We start from the raw sequence: 19580 nt of genomic DNA on the forward strand, positions 1-19580 counted from the left end.
TTTCCCTTGTTTCTGCAGGAGCATATATCTATAGCTTCTAACCCAGTTCTTATATTGGTTCTGTAGGTGTTTAATTTGCCTTTGGCATAACTTCTAATTTTTCACTGTTTTTTTTATTTGTTTTTTTCCGCCCTTAGCGGTTTCTTTTTACCCTGGATCTGATTATTATAGCCATATTTATGCCTTTTATTTGGTTTCTCCTTTCTAGAAATTGGTAGATTCAGGGACCATATGAAGCCAATACAATTACTGGGTTTACATTGATTTCTCAACTCTTTAGCCGATATTCTGTCAATAACTTTCTCCAGATTGTCATTCAGGGTTTGGCCCCCTTTTTCAAACTTTACAACACGATTACCACCTAGATTTGTCTCCAGAGATTGCGAATAGTACAGGTATAAAGATATTGCATCCATTTGTATACTAAAATCTAACATGGCATGATCGCTCTGAAGTATGGGTAAGTTTTAGGGAAACACATTTGTTAAAGATATTACCAAGATAGACAAAAACGTAGTCAATAGTAGAGAAAGAGCCACCTCTCTCCCAAGATGGTACGGAAGGAATATCCCCCTCAAATTCCCATTCCACATAATTAGATGCCAGTCCAACATAAACTCCACCCACAGTTTTCCATTCATGGACTTCTTTTTTGAGGAAAGCGGAGTTGCATCTATATTAACACATTGCGAGTGAAAATCGCCCAATATCATCAGTTCATCTCTGGGAAGTTTTGTTAAGACTATAACCAGCAGGTCAGAGAGCTGCTGTAAGAAGAGGCCTGGAGAAGACCCCACAGGATTCCAATATACTGTAATTACGATCCAAGTGGATGGTCTTGAGATTTTTGGTCCGGACTCTAACCACCAATATGCCCTGGAATTTATTTGATAAAGTACATTCCTAGAAACACTCTTTGTTACATGCTAACAGCAAACCTCCACTTGGACGACCAACCCCTTTGTGTTCAGCAATTTGTTGGAAGACATAAAAACCTGCAATGCCCACCTCTTCAACTAACCATGTTTCTTGTAGGGAAATCAGTCCAAAGTTCTTAAAAATAAAATCTCTTTGATTGTCTCCAACAAAAGAATTTTATCCTCTGGAGTTCCATGAAAGGCATCCAACTTCCTGTTTTGCTAGAGCCTTTGTTCAGACAGGCCCATCTTCTGGAAGACTTGTTCTAGGATTTCCGGTACCATATCCCAAAGACTTCCAGATTCCCCCCCCCCCCCCCTCATTGAATGTCCCCTTTCAGAGACCATATTTGGGGCGGCACTGGGATTAGTTCTTGATACAGCATAGCCTCTTTTTTGCCATTCCTCCTTTGACTCGAGCATAAACTCAGATGCTAATCTTGATTTCAACTGAATTTCCGTTACTGTCGTGTTTGGATAGTTTGGGAAACTTACTCGATCAATATCACTGGAGATAAGGAATTTCAATAGATTCATTGATTTCATCTCTTCCAAGATGACTGGGCGATTAATAGGACTCCTTGATTTATTGTCATTGGTTTTAGAGAGGAAAATTCTCTGTGAGGGGAGGCTAGTTGCAGTTTTTTTCCTACTCAGACCAGAAAATTCATTACAATTCGAAAAGGGGAGCTTTGTTCCGCTTGGATTCATTTGGCTACTATCAGCATTTGAAATACTTGGTTTTCCGAAAGTGTGTCCCATTAATTCCCTTTCCTCTTCCTCCATAGCTTCTTTCTGTAAATCCTTCTTTTGGACTACTAGAATATTCGTTCCCATCGTATTTTCATGGGCATCAGATGGTACATTCTTCTTTGTCCGCTTCAAAAAAATTGGAGCAATTTTAAAAAAGGAGGATGTATTAGTATTCACTTTTTTTTCGGAGGAAGAAATATCGGGGCAATTTTCTTTGGGGGTGCCAGAAAATGTGTCTGACTACTCACTGTAACCTTGCTAATAGACAGGGGAGCCTTGTCCAAAGTCTTATTTGACTCCGACTCTACCACTTTTAGTTTTTGATTTTTGGCCAAGCCTTGTTTAGGTCCTTTCCGACTGGGCTTCACTCCAATAGGCAGAGTTTTTTTAAAGATTTAGCAGGATGCTTTATTTTAGGTATACAGGGTTCAGACTCCTTTTGGTTTCTACAAGTTTTTTTTCTTTTGTGCCTTTTGTAATTCTTCAGTTTTCTTTTAGATTTTCCATTCAACTTCTTAGAAGTTTTGGGTAAGGGGCCGTTATTACGGGACTGATCTTCTGCCGGATGAGCTTGTTGAGACTATCATTTACCGTTGGTACAATTTCATCCTCAGCCAATTGTGCCAGACACAAATTCTTCCATCGTGGAGGCCGTCAGGTGTATCATCCCAATCATCTGCCATCACACGATCCTCCGGATTCATGGGCTCAAAAGATTATTTTCTATTTTTTTGGCCTTGTTCCCAAGATTCTTTTAGAAGAGAAGATCTGTTTGGATTCAGCTCCATGTGAGCATAGAGTGTCCATTTTGCTTAGTAGAACTTCCTGAAAAGACTGCCACATGTTTGAGAGAATTCTCTCCTCATTTGTAGTTGTTTTTAACGCTACCATATTTGAGTCCAAAGACTCCATATCCTTTGATAGGTCCATCAAAATTCCAGAGTGCATTCCCACTTTCGATTTAATACTTTCAAAGACCTTAACCAGCGAGTTTAGCACAAAGTTAAAAGCTATGATGGTATGAGGGCTCAGATCTCCCTCTACTTCTGGTGGTAATGTTGCATTCTCATTTTGATATTCAAAAGCTTGGGTAGTTGCTTTGCATTTTAATGGAGCGGTATTCAGAGATGCATGCAAATTATCCGATATTGGATTCTGCTCCATTGATAAATCCGAGTTTTGCAGTTGTGAGGAGACAGCCGAGGAGAGTGCACTGATCACAATTTGTCAGAATTATCTAAAGCTTGTATTTAGTGGAGGGAGTTGATCCATAATTATAGGAGCATTATCTTTTGTTATAACCTCAGTTGGTCTAAAGAAATGATCTTCAATAGCTTTTTTCATTGCAGCGGCCGTGACCGTACAATTTAAGTTGGAGATTAGAGTAGCTTGTACTGAAGTGCTTAAAAGAGAAGCATGAGGTAAGGCTTTTTCTTTGACTAACTTAATAGCAGATAGTCCCGAGCCAGTAGGTACTTCCAAATCTTCTATGAAAGTGCTCATTGGCGGTAGAAAGGTACAAGCTCCCACTTTGAAATGGGAGATTCGTTGCTGCATTTCGCCGAGCCACAGGAGTAGATTTTGCTTGTGGCTCTTGAAACAGTTGTTTGTCCGCCATTAGTCCACTTCGTAAATTATATGTAATTGACATTATCCTTTCTTGCCAACGGTGCACAGCTTTCGCAGATTCTGCACTTAGCGATTTGCACTTACAGGTTCCAGCTGAGTCAAAGGTCTCTAGACCTGCAGTCCTTAGTCAGATCCTATATAAATGTCAATCAAATAGGAAAGCCCTTGAGAGAAGAGGCAGAGAGCACAGTTAGCAAAGGGATACTCTCTTCCTCGCCGTTACGTGGCGCAGATTTTACTCTATTGTTGGAATCAGATAATAGAGTAAGTTGAGCACAGAATTTTCGATTAAGTAAAACCCTGGGGAGCACGAGATCAAAGGATATAATTCCAACAGTCTCTCGCAGTTCCCGTAGTGGGTTGTTTACAATGTACAGAGTCACTAGTCAGCCTTACCTTTCTTTTATGGCATTTAGGGTAGGGAAGATCCGCCAATAAGTGTGTTTTACGAGGGTATTCAGACAAGTGAGATAGGACAATTTCAGGGCGGCCCCTCCTCCCGACACTCCAACACGAACAGCAAAAACAGCAGCTCCAGACGCAGCGTTACCCTTTCCTCCGCGTAGGGCTTATCGCCGCTAGGGTCACGTGGGCAGCCTTAAATCAGCTGCTTCCCCAAGTGGGCGTGGCCAACACAGTTGAGCCCTTTAAGGAAACAGGTACGGCTGAGCAAAACGAAGGCAATCCTCTGTGTCAGTTGCCCATTAATCAACAGAGCACACGGGCTCCCGAGCAACATAAAGTTTCATTTGCTGGTGTATAAATGTCTCGGGCACTACAGCAAAAACAGCAGCTCCAGATGCAGTGTTGCCCTTTTCTCCGCGTAGGGCTTATCCAGGAGGTATTGCTGGGGAACAAGGAGATGGCACAATGTTGTAGAAGTCTTATTACCACACAGGATGCAAATATAAAAAATTGTGTCCATTATTTGTAACCTCACATGCTTTAAAATGTCGCATAGATGTGCCCAAATGTTTATTTATAGATTGTCCCAAAGCCACAGAGTTAAATTCACATAGGTGTGTTTGTTCGACATTAGTTGGTCTGGGGAGCCAAATGTAGCTCCCGACAACTGTTGATGTAAAGCTAAATAGCTCCCCTCAATTTCAACCCTGTGGAAAAATGGTTCCAGTTCTACCCCACTGGTGCAGAGAAAACAGCAAATGACCCTGGATGATGCCAGATGAGACCCTCTTGAGGAGCCTCAGTGCCAGGTTTGAGACCCTGCAACCCCAGGAAGAAGAAAAGCCAAGCAAGATGCAAGCCAATAGAAGTGAATGGCAAAACACCGAGGAAGGGGGGCTTCAGAAGCCTTTAATCATAAATGCAGGTTACCTTTGAGTGTAAGTATTTTGAATAATCCACCTGCCCGGGGCCCATTTGTAAGTACTCAGGGTGACTGTTCCCAAAAAGACTTCATTGGGTTGTTTCTCCGATCAAGGGAGTACAAGATCTTTTACAAGTTGGTTTAAGAATCCAGTCACCGAGGGACTTGTACCCTGGACCAACTATGGGCCAAGAGAAGAACATCTGCCTTCCTTGAATGGGATCCTCCAGCAAGGAGAAAGAAAAAGGGATGGAGTTGGCTCCAGGAGGGGGAAATAACCAGACCAATCAAGTTCTAGCCTAGTGGTGGCTGGGTAATGTTAATTGGAGGAGTGTAAATGTTTTTCTTGAATATGCAGAGCACCCGGGAGTAGAGAGGGAGCCTGAACGAAACCAAGGTGGGTTCTCACCCCCCGCACCCCTCAAGAAAACATTTAGAAGATGGAGTTAAAATTGTGCGTTTTCAGCACAGGTTCTGAGAAAATGTGGGTAAAAAAACACTGTTGGTAATGGGTGTTGTTGGATAATGCATCTATTGGGTCTTTACATGCAACAAGACAGCAGCATTTTCCAACTCCTTTTCATGATGCCTTTGCCCACAATATATGCCAGTATAAAAAAAATGTTTTCGTCCTGGTTGTGCCCATACATATCCATTTAGGTTGCACCGATATATGCCAAAGTTACCATTCAGGAAATTACTCCTGCTGGCTTTACCAGCACAAAATGCCATGCCACAGTAAAGAAAAATACCCAGACTGGACCCAGCAATGTACCACGCAGGGACACTCATTATGATGGTCAGTATAAACAAATGCATTTCACAGTAAAGAAATGTCCAGACGGGACCAGTCAATGAGGGCCAGAATCACAGTTACACTCGTTATACTGCCGTAGGAGCGGCCATAAAAACCCCTCCCCCACAATCATAGGCCTGCTCCCAGGGGCTGACGCACACGCATCAATATTCACACAGCATCATCCCTTCTTCATTCACTCCGACACGCAGACAATAGCAGGACTTCTTTATTCGCCCTCACATTCACCCATGCTGCGCACCCATACAACATTCATAGGCTCTCTCATCTACATGGGCAGACAAAAAACATGCACTCTCATATTCAGGCACCCACTTACAAACACAAACTCTTGCATTCACACACAAATACATTTTAATGTTCTGACCTGCAGACCCGCCACGGATTCCAGTCCTCTTGGCCTTGCACTGCCTGCTGCAATAAAGGCCAACTGGCTCCAATGAGAATACAATAGGAACCAAGAAGCAGTGAGCGCTTTCTCGGTCCTGCATATGCACAGTGGAGCTGGAGCACCTCCATCACACCATCCCTTAGGCGCTGGATGTGCAGGGACGCATAAGCGCGCCCCCTGCTCCCCCCCCTCGCACATTCAGCCCTGCAGTACTCCAGCCTGCATCCTCAACGGGCCATGCAGGGCAGGGGAAGAAACACATGTGCACTGGGGTACTTCTGGACTGCCAAAAGCCCTTTGACAGTTTAAGCCACCCTGGAGTCCTCACTCAGATGTAGAAAGCATCTGAGTGAGCACTCCGTTTTTACACTGTGCTGGCTCAATGCCTCCATACGGCAGAGTACTGGCGGGTTGGCACCTCCTCACCCATTATGCATGAGCCACCACTGCTCTAGCGTCTGGAAGAACAAAGCCAGTCAACCAGTAGAAAACAGCCCTATCAAGGAAAGCACAGTGGATGTGACACCGGGCAGCTGAAACAAACAGGGGTGGTGGGGTATTGGTGACCCAATACCTTTCTGAGCAACATCAGCGTTTTGCACCAAGGTGCACAATTAAGGAGGTGTGGGGAGGGGTTAAAACAGGAAAGCAGTGGTAAAACAGTCTAGGATCTGTCCCAACACAGTAGTCCTAGTCCAGCTAACAAGTGGGACCAAGGGGGAGAAGGAGAACAGCCAGGATGGATGTCTAGAAGACACAAATCTATGCTGGAGCTAAAGGTATTGGACGAAAAGCCCAGCCAGTTATGTCCAAGATTGCAACAGCAGCATCTTTGTGGAAAAATCCTTAAGAGGCATGTAAACCGAAGCTAAGAAACATCTTGCAGAAATGAGTTAGCATCAGGGCCTCCCATAGATAAACCAATAAACTCATGTCCTGGCTTAAACAGCCCTCCAATCACACAATGGGGCACCTAACCAAATGCGGCAGCAAATCAGGTTGTCACCCAAACCTGCCAAACACTTAGGCCCACTCACATTTGGTGCAACATCCGGTCTATGGTTAAGAACCAGTCCAAGTCACAAGAGATCGTGAAATGTTGGGGGCAGAATGAGCCCATGTGTGCGCAACTGCCATTATATGCCCACGTCGTGCTTTCCCCAAGGCAAAGAAAAGGACACCAAAACGAAATGGCAGTCCGAAACGCCTCCCAATAAGCTACACTGGACTACTAATGCAGCAAAGCTGCTTAAACCCCTGGTGAAGCCAAAACATCATTACGGCTGCCACCAGCCTTCTCCCTAAAACCAATGTAGGGTGATATAATCAACCTGTGATCCAAATCAGGTGCTTACAAAGCACGGTCATAGGAGCCATATGGGTTACCAAAGGACCATATACTCGAAAGAAGTTGCAGTGGTGATGGTGCTTCAGGAGAAGTCCCTCTAACCACTAAAATAAGTCAGAAATGTAGTGATATTGCAAAATATGGGCTTACGTAGGCGAGTGGGCTGCCTGCGAAAACCCCGGCAGACGCAATGTGATTTGAATGAAGGTTGGTGAAAAGCTCCCTTTTAGCTCTGCATGTATCCCCCACAAACTTTAATTTACAGGCTGCTGCGAGAGCTTAGCAGACAGTATGTGAAGAACAGCGATAGCTGGTATAGCAGTGGAATTCAATTAATGACCCACTGGAGATTTAGGGGTGGGGATGTCCAGGGTGTAAAAACAACAAATGTTTGCTTACAAAAAGGGCAGCTGAGATGGAAATTAGTTATTTTCAGGAACTAATAGTACGTTGCCCTCATTAAAATGTTACGAGCCCGTTTCAATGCACCCGAAACCCGCCCCACCAATAGTCAAATGACATGCTCGTGGTAGCCGTAGGCTGCCAGTGGCCCGAGCAAATGCGTTACCTCTGTGAGCAAGAGCTCCGTGGTGGAGACTAGGGAAGATTTGCCCTTGCAGCTTAGAATGTGGGGGGAATTTGGTAAATTTAACGTCATGTAGGTTTATAACCCATTTAAAGAAACGTTGGCATAGGTGGCATTTTATTAGAGATAATGTACGAACATGCATTGGCTGAGGTTTTTAATAATGAATAACAATGCAGACTTTTGATCTGATGCAGCTAATTTTTATTAGGGATTCTTTTAAAGTGACTAATGTTTTACGGAGCACTGGAGTGTGGTTTTGCTTGATGTTCACTTCGTTATTTTAATTTGTAGAAGCTGTTTTATACCCTGTGGCTGATGCCATTTTAAGTGGTGTTAATGGATGCAACGGCCGAATAAAGTTTTCATCTCTCTAAACAAGGGCGAAGGGATTGTGCTTCTCCGCACCTCACTTTATTTTCTTAAGAGTGGCCTACCTGTACTTCCAGCCACAGAATAACATTAATAGGGAGAAGGGCTCTAGTCCTAAGGAGCCTGTAGACCACACTCCCCTTTGCTGTTTCCGATTAAACTGCATACACCTAGACAAGGCGGGCTATCATGATTAAAGTGATTTCATCTCAAGGATGCAGGGGAGCCTTCAAAACTGGATGAAGGGGGAAAGCAATGGGTAGAGGAAAGCTTAGCAAAAGGATGAGGCTTGCCGGATCTACAGGAAAGAGAAAAAAGGTGAAATAACTGGAGGGGGTTCAAACAGCTACACACTGCGCAGGTGCTCAGAGAACGTTTGTACATTACGGTGGAGATCGGAGTTAAAGACTTTCACATGCTAAGACAGCAATTCTGGAACATGTGCTGTAGGATATGTTGATAGCGAGATAAGCCTGGCTGGTACAAAGGGCTGAAAAGGATCAGATTGTGGCCGCGATTAAAAATGCTGAGAAACTATTGGTGGAAGACAGGTAAGGAGGCAACTAATTCAGCAAATGCTCTAGTACGTTATATACATAAAACAGAAAGCAATGATACTGACTTTGCCACCTCCATGAAAGAGCTTCACATTAAGAAACATTTATAAGGATGGGTGAGACAAGCAGCCAGAGGGAAGGATTCCAAACTAAAACCGCTCATTGATCGAAGGGAGAACAGTAAAACACCTGGTCCAAACGGGTTCCCCGTTAAACTTTGGTTGTGTTTGAGAGATCTACTTCAGTGAGAGCACCCCATTTGACAGATTGTATTTCCCGTTATGGAGCTGATCTCTTATTAGATCTTTAAAAACACCTTTTTCAGGACATAAAATAATGGACATAATTCGAGAATGTGGGTGGCATGTGGGGCTCAAAACCACTTCGAATAAATCGGTACAGTTCCCAAAGAAAAGGATGGGGGTAGGCTGTTGTAATGAATAGGACCCCAATAGTGTTGCCTCAGCAGACCTTTCAAGACCTAGAACTACAGGTGGGTGAAGAGCATGATTTTTCCATCCACCACTAAATCTCATCGGTCAACCGGTTTGTAGCGGATGTCATCCATTGGGAAAAGCTCCCACTGAGACTTATCATGGAGATGGGCGCTATTTCTTTCCATCGTCACTCACCCGAGCAATCGTAGGCAGAGAATGTTTGCAAAAGATTGAAGGAATTATTTGCAAGTTGATGTGGCACAATTATACACCATGAGTTGCCATCGCAATTTACAACCCCATCTGGGAAGGATCAATGGCGTTATTTTTTTTAAAATGTATTTTATTGCCATTTCAACATACAGTAACTCCCACCCCCCACTCTCCCTCCTACCTCTGTCCCTCCCTCCCAGAACAATAACCCCTGTGGACAATCAGTAGGCCCCTCTTTTCGCACAAAAACGACTATATTAAACCAGTCCCCAATACTCGTAGTATCTGCAGACACCAGAACTATTTCGAAGAAACTTCATGACCAATTCCCACTCTACCAGAAATTTCTGATGGTCTCCCTGAATTCAGTAGGTCCCCCATTCCAAGGCAACATCATTCCAGACTTTGCAAAACCACCTGTGCTCTGGGGCACTTGTCTGCTTCCATTTTTCGGCCATTAGTAGCAGGGCCGCTACCATCAGAATCACATATGCCTTCCTTTGCACTTTCAAAAGGTAGGTTCCCCAGGACTTCCTCTATCTCAGCATAGTCTCCCTGAAACCCTGTCAAGATGTACGTCCCTGGGACGTTGCGTACCTGTGTTTCCAGGAGGTGTTCGTTGAGGAGATGCCAGGCTGTCGGTTGGTGGGTAATCCGAAGAGAGGTAACGCCAGAAGTCAGCCCCACTCCCGCCCTAATGGCACAGGGCTGAAGGGGAACCAACTCCTGACGCCACAAATGAGGCACTTCCCTGGATCTTAATGTGGCGCCAGAACAGAGCAAGCACTGACAGGGAAGGCCGTCCCGACTAAGTACAGGGCTAGTAGATGTTCAGGTCCGGATGAGAAACCAGGAAGGAAGGACGGACGAGGATGCAGGAATCCAGGAATGACAGGACCCCAAGCCAGGGGCAAACAGGCAGTCAGGATCAGGCAGAGGAGCACGGGGTGAGCCCAAGACAGGACCACCAGGAGGTAGGAGAGGACAGTAAACTGGGCCCAGGACAAGGGGGGGGGGCACAGGGAGCAGAGCTAGGGCTGGACGGAAGGGGTCAGGAAAGGACAGAACTAAGGCAAAACCAGGGCAGGAGCAACTGAAAGGGCAGGGAACAACCTCCCAACAAGGCAGGAGAGAAGGCAAGACAGGAGCCCTACCCAGCAGGGCAGGGGAAATGCGAGGTGCTGAACGAGTCAGGACTCACACGGAGCGATGCGGCGGGTCGGGAACCAAGCCGCGTTGAGACACGACTTGTTGCCGACCCGACCGCATAATAAGGAAGTCCCTGCCAAAACAAGGATTGGCACGCAACGCCTCCTCGCGCGCGCCCACGGTGCGATAGCGAGGCTTGCCATGCAAGCTCCGCGCAGCGCCCAGGAGCAGGCGAGATGAGCTGACGCGGGGCAGTGCTCCATGCACCCGTGGGCCCCCCCCAGCGGTAACGGGGATACAGTCTCCAAGGTCGCCCGAGACCCGGGGACCCCCTCAAAGACTGCCAGGTAGGTGGCATCCTTACACTATGCCCCTTCCCAGAAAGACCAGGGGCCCCAGGTTTCCAGGGATGGCGAAGAAAGAACTCGCGAACCAGACGGGGGGGCATGCACATTACCCCGAGGTTCCCAGGTACGATCAGAGGCAGGATAGCCCTTCCAATCTACCAAGAACTGGAGCACTCCCCGTCGGATCCGCGAGTCGCATATCTCCTGAACCTCAAACTCCGGTGTGCCCTCCACATTAACAGCGGAGGGACGAGAGCCAGAACGACCATAGGGATCAGGTAGGTAAGGTTTCAACAAAGAAACATGGAAAACGGGATGGACTCGCCAGGAGGCTGGCAACTGTAACTGAAATGCCACAGACGAGATCCTCTTCACAATCCGAAAAGGCCCAAAGTAGCGGGGAGCAAGCTTGGTGGGCAAGTTACGGACCGGCAAGTTATTGGAGGAAAGCCATACCCGATTCCCCACCTGAAAAGCGGGTTCAGGGCTCCGCTGTCTGTCTGCCTGATCCTTCATGCGCTCGCGAGCCTCAGCAAGAACATTCGTCGCCAGGGCATGGAATTCCTGAATCTTGGTCACAAGCGAATCAGCCAAAGGCACGGCACTGGGCTGGACAAAGTGGCAAAGTGGCAAAAGCTTGGGATGCAAGCCAAAAGTACATTGATAGGGGCTCATTCCGGTAGCCGAATGCACTGCGTTGTTATAAGCCACCTCGGCTAGATCCAGATGAGCTGACCAATTGGTTTGGGTGGCGTTGACGTAACAGCGCAGGTACTGCTCCAATGTTTGGTTTGTACGCTCCGTCTGGCCGTTAGTCTGTGGGTGGTATCCAGAACAAAGGGCCCGCCGTACATCCAGGTGGCGGCATAGTTGACTCCAGAAAGACGAGATGTACTGTGATCCACGATCAGTAAGTATCTTCTCTGGAAGTCCATGCAAACGGTAGATCTCGTGGAAGAATGCTTGTGCCATCTGAACAGCAGTAAGGATCTTGGAAAAGGGGATGGAATGGGCCATTTTAGTGAAGCAGTCAATGACAACCATGATACAAGTGTTGTTTTCAGACAGAGGGAGATCTACAATGAAGTCCGTAGCAATGGTATGCCAAGGATAGGGTGGCGTTTCTGTGGGTTTCAGAAGTCCCAAAGGTCTTCTTCGTGGTGTCTTCGTCTGAGCACAAACAGGACAGCTCTCCACATAATGCTTGTTGTGACTAGCCCACCCGGGCCACCAGAATTGTCTCGCTATCAGTTCTTGGGTGGATCGAATGCCTCGATGTCCTCCGATCTTGGAATCATGGAATCCCTTAAGATAGCAGACCGTAGTGGAGCAGTAGGGATGTATAATCTGTTGTCATAGTAAAGCATCCCGTCCTTTTCTCTGATAAGAGGTAGTTCCTTCAATGTAATCCGTTCAGGGCTGGCCAAGGTGTCTCGAGCAACAGAACGCAGAAAAGGAGAGACGTACAACAGAAAATGCTTTGAGGCGAGAAGAGACTGGTCCAGATGGTCTTGTTCAATGTCGTCTTCGAGAGAGCGGGAAAGCGCATCTGCTTTCAGATTCCGAGAGCTATGGATGTATGTGATGGTGAAATCGTAATGGGAAAAGAAGAAGGCCCATCTTGCCTGGCGGGAGGTCCGACACTGCAAAGAACAGAGATACTGCAGGTTACGGTGGTCAGTACGGACCTCTATCGAATACCTTCTACCCAATAAATGGTGTCGCCATTCTTCAAAAGCTGTCTTTATGGCCAGGAGCTCCTTCTCGACGATTGCATAGTTGCGCTGGCTGGAATTCAACTTGCGGGAGTAGTAAGCCACAGGGAATTCCATCCCTGACTCTTGGTCCCTTTGTAATAGTACAGCTCCTACAGCAAAATTGGACGCATCAGCCTCCACAATGAATGGTTTCTGTTCATCTGGATGATGCAAGATAGGTGATGTGCTGAAAGCTTCCTTAAGTCTCCTAAATGCTGCCGTGGTCTCAGATTCCCATATGAACGGCACCTTGCTGCTTGTTAGATGTGTCAAGGGGGCGGACAACTGGGAAAAGCGAGGAATGAACCGTCGATAGAAATTAACGAATCCCAAGAAACGCTGCAAGGATTTCACATCGTATGGCAGACTCCACTCAAGAACAGCTCGTACTTTAGCGGGATCCATCTGAATGCCTGAACTACTGATTACATAACCGAGAAACTCAATACTGTCCTGGTGAAAAAGGCATTTCTCGGCTTTGGCATACAGATGGTTTGCGGATAGTCGACTGAGAACTTCTTTCACATGGGAGACATGGTCCTTCAGGCAGGAAGAGAACACCAAAATGTCATCGAGGTAAACCCAGGCGGTGACTCCAATCAAATCTGAGAATATCCCGTCCATGAACCGCTAGAAGACGGCTGGGGCATTACACAGGCCAAATTGCATTACCCGATATTCGTAATGCCCTGATGGTGTTTTAAAGGCCGTCTTCCATTCGTCTCCAGGTTTAATACGTACCAAATGATAGGCCCCACGGAGATCCAACTTAGAAAAGATACGTGCTGTGCGCAGAGATTCTATGATGTCTCTGATCAAGGGAAGAGGGTACCTGTCCTTTCGTGTGATGTCGTTCAGCTGTCTGTAGTCCACACAGGGACGCAAAGTGCCCTCTTTCTTTTTAACAAAAAACAGTGGGAATACTGCTGGGGACTTAGAAGGAGCTATGTAACCTTTACGCAGAATTTCCTCCAGATATTCTTGGAGTGTCACTCTCTCGTTGGGAGTGAAAGAGTACACCTTTCCGTGCGGGATGACCATGTCAGGTAACAACTCGATGGAACAATCACAAGGCCTATGGGGAGGTAATGGTATGTCCCCGGGCTCCGAGAATACATCCTGAAACGCATCATATTCCGACGGAACTGATTCCAACAAGCAGACCCTAGATGTTTTGTCTCCTTCAATGCTCATTGTAGCTGTCAAGGGTTTTGGAACAGCCCTGGCTATATAGCAATTTTGAACACAATGAGCGGAATTGAAAGTCAGGGTTCGTGTTCCCCAGTCAGTCAATCTTGGGATTATGCTGCAGCAACCAGGGTAGCCCAAGGACGATGGGATACGCAGGGGACATCCAGAGACACGATTTCCTGATGTCCATTGATTTGGAGCTGCAAAGGCTCAGAGTGTTGTCGAATGGGTCCGGAAGCCAACGGCGTTCCGTCGATCACTTCCACTAATGAGACTTGTTCCTTGGTAAGAAGAGGTATGCTGTTCCTGACAGCAAAACCAAGATCCAAATAGTTTCCAGAGGCTCAGCAATCCAGGAGACCGAACGTATCCACTGACTTGTTCTGCCAGGATACTTCAAGTTTCAACATCATCAAGACAATGGGCTGTAGGATTGTCTCAGAACCAGGAAGGGTTGTGGCAGTTGAAAGGCCCGTCGTAACCTTCCCAATACACGACAGGCCCTTCAGTTTTCCGATTTTCTCACGGGTTGTAGGGGACAGGTCCCTAAAAAGATACCTGCAGCTCCACAATACAAACACAACCGTAGATCCCTCCGGCGCTTCTTCTCAGTTTCTGACAATGGCCCTCTTACAGCGCCCAACTGCATAGGTTCTGGACCGGTTTCGGTGGTACCTGGTGCTCCTACGGGTATCGGCGGGGGCCTAGGGAAGGTTCTTTCATACCGTCGTCTTTCACCCTTACGTTCCACCAATCTATGGTCTATCCGAAGCACCTGGTCTTGGAGGGCCTGTAAGGTGTCAGGTTCCGGTATGTGTAATAGCTCATCCTTATACTCTTCCCTCAGTCCTCGCCGGAACAGAGTCTTCTGGGTTATTTCCGGCCACAATGAATCGGTGGCAATCTGGCGAAAACGGCTAATATAGGAGATTATGTCGCTTGATCCTTGTCGGAGATCCACCAACTGATTCTGTGCTGTGGCCGCGAGGTTTGGAGACTGAAAAACCTCCAAAAAGGCCTTCTCAAAAGCACCAAAGTCACTAAGAATGGAATGGGACTGTTAGCCGCAACCAAAGGCGTTACCCATGCCAGGGCGTTTCCGGTCAGGTTTCCCAGAATGTAACCAATCTTAGCCTTGTCTTGACTAAATTGTGCAGATCGGTACATGAAATGGATTTTACAGTGATTGCAGAATTCAGCCACGCGTCTGGGATCAGCGTCAAACTTCAGCAGTACCGTATGGGCCATGGCAGCCTCTGCTTGGGGAGCAGTACCGGCCCCGTGAGTGACCATCTGTCTCAAGTTCACATTCTCTTGGCGTAGAGCGGTCATCTCCAATCTCAAGGCCCTCATCTTGTCTCATAGTTCCTGAGTGTCGTCCATCTCAGAATCGGAACAGGTGGCAAGTCGTCTCAATCTGTCAAGATGTACGTCCCTGGGACGTTGCGTACCTGTGTTTCCAGGAGGTGTTCGTTGAGGAGATGCCAGGCTGTCGGTTGGTGGGTAATCCGAAGAGAGGTAACGCCAGAAGTCAGCCCCACTCCCGCCCTAATGGCACAGGGCTGAAGGGGAACCAACTCCTGACGCCACAAATGAGGCACTTCCCTGGATCTTAATGTGGCGCCAGAACAGTGCAAGCACTGACAGGGAAGGCCGTCCCGACTAAGTACAGGGCTGGTAGATGTTCAGGTCCGGATGAGAAACCAGGAAGGAAGGACGAGGATGCAGGAATCCAGGAATGACAGGACCCCAAGCCAGGGGCAAACAGGCAGTCAGGATTAGGCAGAGGAGCACGGGGTGAGCCCAAGACAGGACCACCAGGAGGTAGGAGAGGACAGTAAACTGGGCCCAGGACAAGGGGGGGGGGCACAGGGAGCAGAGCTAGGGCTGGACGGAAGGGGTCAGGAAAGGACAGAACTAAGGCAAAACCAGGGCAGGAGCAACTGAAAGGGCAGGGAACAACCTCCCAACAAGGCAGGAGAGAAGGCAAGACAGGAGCCCTACCCAGCAGGGCAGGGGAAATGCGAGGTGCTGAACGAGTCAGGACTCACACGGAGCGATGCGGCGGGTCGGGAACCAAGCCGCGTTGAGACGCGACTTGTTCCCGACCCGACCGCATAATAAGGAAGTCCCTGCCAAAACGAGGCTTGGCACGTAACGCCTCCTCGCGCGAGCCCAAGGCGCGAAAGCGCAGTGCCCAGGAGCAGGCGAGATGAGCTGAGCCGGGGCGGTGCTCCATGCACCCGTGGGCGCCCCCCCCCCCAGCGGTAACGGGGATACAGTCTCCAAGGTCGCCCGAGACCCGGGGACCCCCTCAAAGACTGCCAGGTAGGTGGTGTCCTAACAAACCCCCATGGTTCTGAAAAAAAAATATTCATTGTCATGCGAATCATGTCCCAGAGGGGCTGTATGCCAGCACATTCCCACCAGATGCGTTTCCAAGACCCAAGTTCTCTGCATCCCCTCCAGCATAGACAGATACCCCTGGGTAGCATTTGTGTAATTTCTCGGGGGTGAAATGCCATTGCACCATTACAATGATACACACTCTTGAATCCGAATAGTACTTTTGAGTTTGGGTATGCCTGACCACAACTGAGACCACTGCTCCCCTTCCATCGGCTGGCCCACGTCGGATTCCCACTGTTTCAGGTAGAGCCATTCTGGGTTATCGGGGCCCTTGCTAAAAAGCTATATTTTCCATGCAGTTTGGCAGAGTGCCACCATAAGAAATGTCTGGCATGACGATACTGAGCGAAACAGCGAGAGCATTGGCAGGATGATCCAACCCGGCCCATCACTGGCTTTTCTCTCAGGAAAATGGGTAGACACTGATGCCCCACAATACACTGAACTCTTTCTGATCTCTGGTTCCGCTGCACCAAAGTGGGTTATTGCGCAGAAACTGAAAAGGGTAAGCTCCCACTCCCTAAATCCTTCAGGATTTTCTCAGGACTGTATGGACAAAATTATGCCTTTCTGTTGCTTTATAAAAACCTAAGGACACAGGTCGCGCTCGTCTTGGAAGAAAGACGACGTAGAGCATCACAGGTGTAAATCCCGGGTCCGCGCGTTATAAAAAATTAATTACAGCAACAGGGGATTGGGGGGCTATGAAAAGGTAGGTACCAGCACGGAAGCCAATATGTTCGGGTGTATGGGGGAATTGGTCACAGGGGCAGGGGGCGAGACAAGAAAAGTGTTTGCACAATACACACATTATAGATACTGTGGACATGTATTTGTATTTTGTTTATTTATATAGCGCACCAAACCCTTGGGTATCTGGGCGCATTTCATGGGACACTGGCTAATATTTAAGAGTGTGATTCATTATATTTTGTTGTTCTTCAGTTTTGTGACGGTTTCTATAAAATGCTTTTCCAAATCCTTAAAACTACACTTGGGGGGGGCTATGCCATGAAATGGGAAGACCAGAGAGGCTATGGGACAAAACAGTAACCAAGAATACTAAGCTTTCAAAATAAAGGTGTTTGAAACAGGTTTCTTGTCCTAGAATCATTTGAGACCATTCTGCGACACTTGCGGAAGTAGGATAGAAAACTGAGCGGGAGCTGGCTCAGCGACAACAAGAACAGAGCACAGGGAAATTAAATTCAATCAGAAGAAAACCGAAATGGTACAATCAAACCATACAAGTGGCAAGCCTTTGTCCTGTAAACAAACTCTAGAACGACTGCCATACGCTGTTGGGGAAGAGGATTAAGGGGAAAAAGCAATGTGCGTAAATTGCTTCTCACAGGAAGGGTAGTAATTGCCTCCTAGGGAGATGTATGAGTTTCAGGCGTGCAATGATGGCGGAGTCCGGTTTGATGGATGCCTGCATCAGAATTGCAGAGAGTCTACTTTTATCATTACCGATGGTGCCCCCTTTACCATCATAGGGGTGGCGTTTTCCCTATGGGAGGTGCACTTTTATCAGCTCTGTAACGAGGGACACCGTTCAGTATTACATTGGTGGCACTGCCCTGAGGCTCACATGTTTCACCCCCTGTAGTGGGGGGGGGGGGGTCACTATTACTGCCCACGCCCTGCATGGTCTAAAACGAAATGCGCTTTCTTTGGTCTTGCTGTGAGGGTCATCTTTGGTGAGGCAGCCTCGTTGCTGTCCGGCCGCAAATGTTCTCTTTCAGCTGACAGAAAATGAGAGAGTTCCTATGTTCCCGAAACGTAGCTGTAAAGTATCTGTAGAATCGTGTGTACATCCGAGGGTGGTTGTCTGGAAAACCATGCACCCACACAACATTAAATACCATATTACAGGAAGGGTGTGTAATGGGCATTTGGCTAGGTGAGAAACCGTCAAGGGAATTATGGGCCCACCGTCTTGAGATCAACCTCTGCGATGGTGATATTTCAAGACCACTACTGTGAAAATAAGGACATTTCCGATTTTTTTTTAGAGCTGTGTAGCCCACATGCCACGCATATTTAGAAGACTGTAACTATTCCTTTGTAATGCCATTTGTTGAATCCTCTTTGTGCCGTACATCCAGATAACCAATATCTCACATGGGTAATTAACACATTTTTTTTTCTCACCTGTGCTTGGGCTGAAAAGACAGATTCCTCCTGCGACGTTATGGGGATTCCCACCTGTTGCTGTCTCTTCTTCAATTTTGAACTCCTGGGCGTTGATGTTCGAAGAATCTGATGAATAAAAAGAGGACACCCAGTCAGGTTTCTCTGGAAGCTCACAGAGCAGGTCTGCTGATGACTGAAGTTGAAAGTCCTAAACTGCGACACTAGCAAGGTGACCTTGTGATTTTTGCAATATCCCCGATTGGTTTCTCGACTTTTCTCTGCACCCTAAGTCGAGGCCTAATCAGGGACATGAATGAGGTGGGTGTTGATGGGCCCTGCAGCAGCCTGGGTGAGGGTACACAATTTGAGCTGTTTTTGGCCAGTGCAAATTGCCAAACTGTAGTCAGGGAACAAGCTGCACCTCAGGGGTGGCTCTTCAAAGCAATCTGTTAAAACTAGTCTCGTGTGCTGCCCAAAAATGGGTAACACGAGGAGGAACGCAGGAAGTTTTCCTCACTCAGTGTGATTGTTATCAGGTAGGCAAGGAAACCAGTCATGCATGTACAAAATGATGACACGGATGACGCCTTAAATGAACACTTCCTGGTTGAGCCATGTTGCTGTGTCACTGTGCGCCTAGATAAGACAAGTGTGAAACAGTGTTGAGGGCCACCAGACAGTCTACAGTGTGTGATCCTGGAAGGAAAAAAAACACAAATGTGAGGACCGAGAGGCAAGAGGGCACACCAGTAAAAGGACAGATGCTCATGCACTACAACCATCAGGGATCGAAATGAAGATTTGAAAATCAGGAGCGAAAAGCAGCTCCTGGGTATCCAGCATTAACCAGTGACCAGGAGCTACCACCGGGGCACCAGGAGCTAGTACAGTACGTTAGGCAAAACTAACTTCAACATAACATGCAAATATTTCACTCTGTCCATCATTTATGACCCCTTATTCTTTGAATGTCGCATAGATGTGCCCTAACGTGTGTTTATAGATTGTCCCAAACACACAGTTAATTTGACATGGTGTGTTTGTTCGGCATCAGTTGGCCTGGGGAGCCAAAAGATAGCTCCTGGCAGCTTTTGGAGTCACGCTAACAAGGCGCTAAATAGCTCCCCTCAATTTCGAACACTACAACCGAATAGAAAGTGTGCTACAACATTTTTTTCCAACCAGTCACTAGAACCATTAACCATGTACAGGGGGGCTGGTCCCAATGCTCCCCAGCAACATCA

At 47.3% G+C, this 19580-nt stretch overlaps 1 protein-coding gene across 2 annotated transcripts in view; it reads right to left on the reverse strand.

Moving 5' to 3' along the window:
- LOC138567578 (zinc finger and SCAN domain-containing protein 2-like) overlaps nt 1–19580 on the reverse strand; it is a 303743-nt gene that overhangs the window by 202763 nt on the left and 81400 nt on the right. For both annotated transcript variants that reach the window (XM_069645950.1, XM_069645949.1), the window contains exon 3: nt 18355–18462. In XM_069645950.1, the coding sequence (XP_069502051.1) occupies nt 18355–18462 (108 nt within the window). The remainder of the gene's footprint in view (nt 1–18354; nt 18463–19580) is intronic.

Source organism: Ambystoma mexicanum, chromosome 2p (assembly GCF_040938575.1).
Source record: "Ambystoma mexicanum isolate Mex_15411 chromosome 2p, UKY_AmexF1_1, whole genome shotgun sequence".
Taxonomy (NCBI): Eukaryota; Metazoa; Chordata; class Amphibia; order Caudata; family Ambystomatidae; genus Ambystoma; species Ambystoma mexicanum.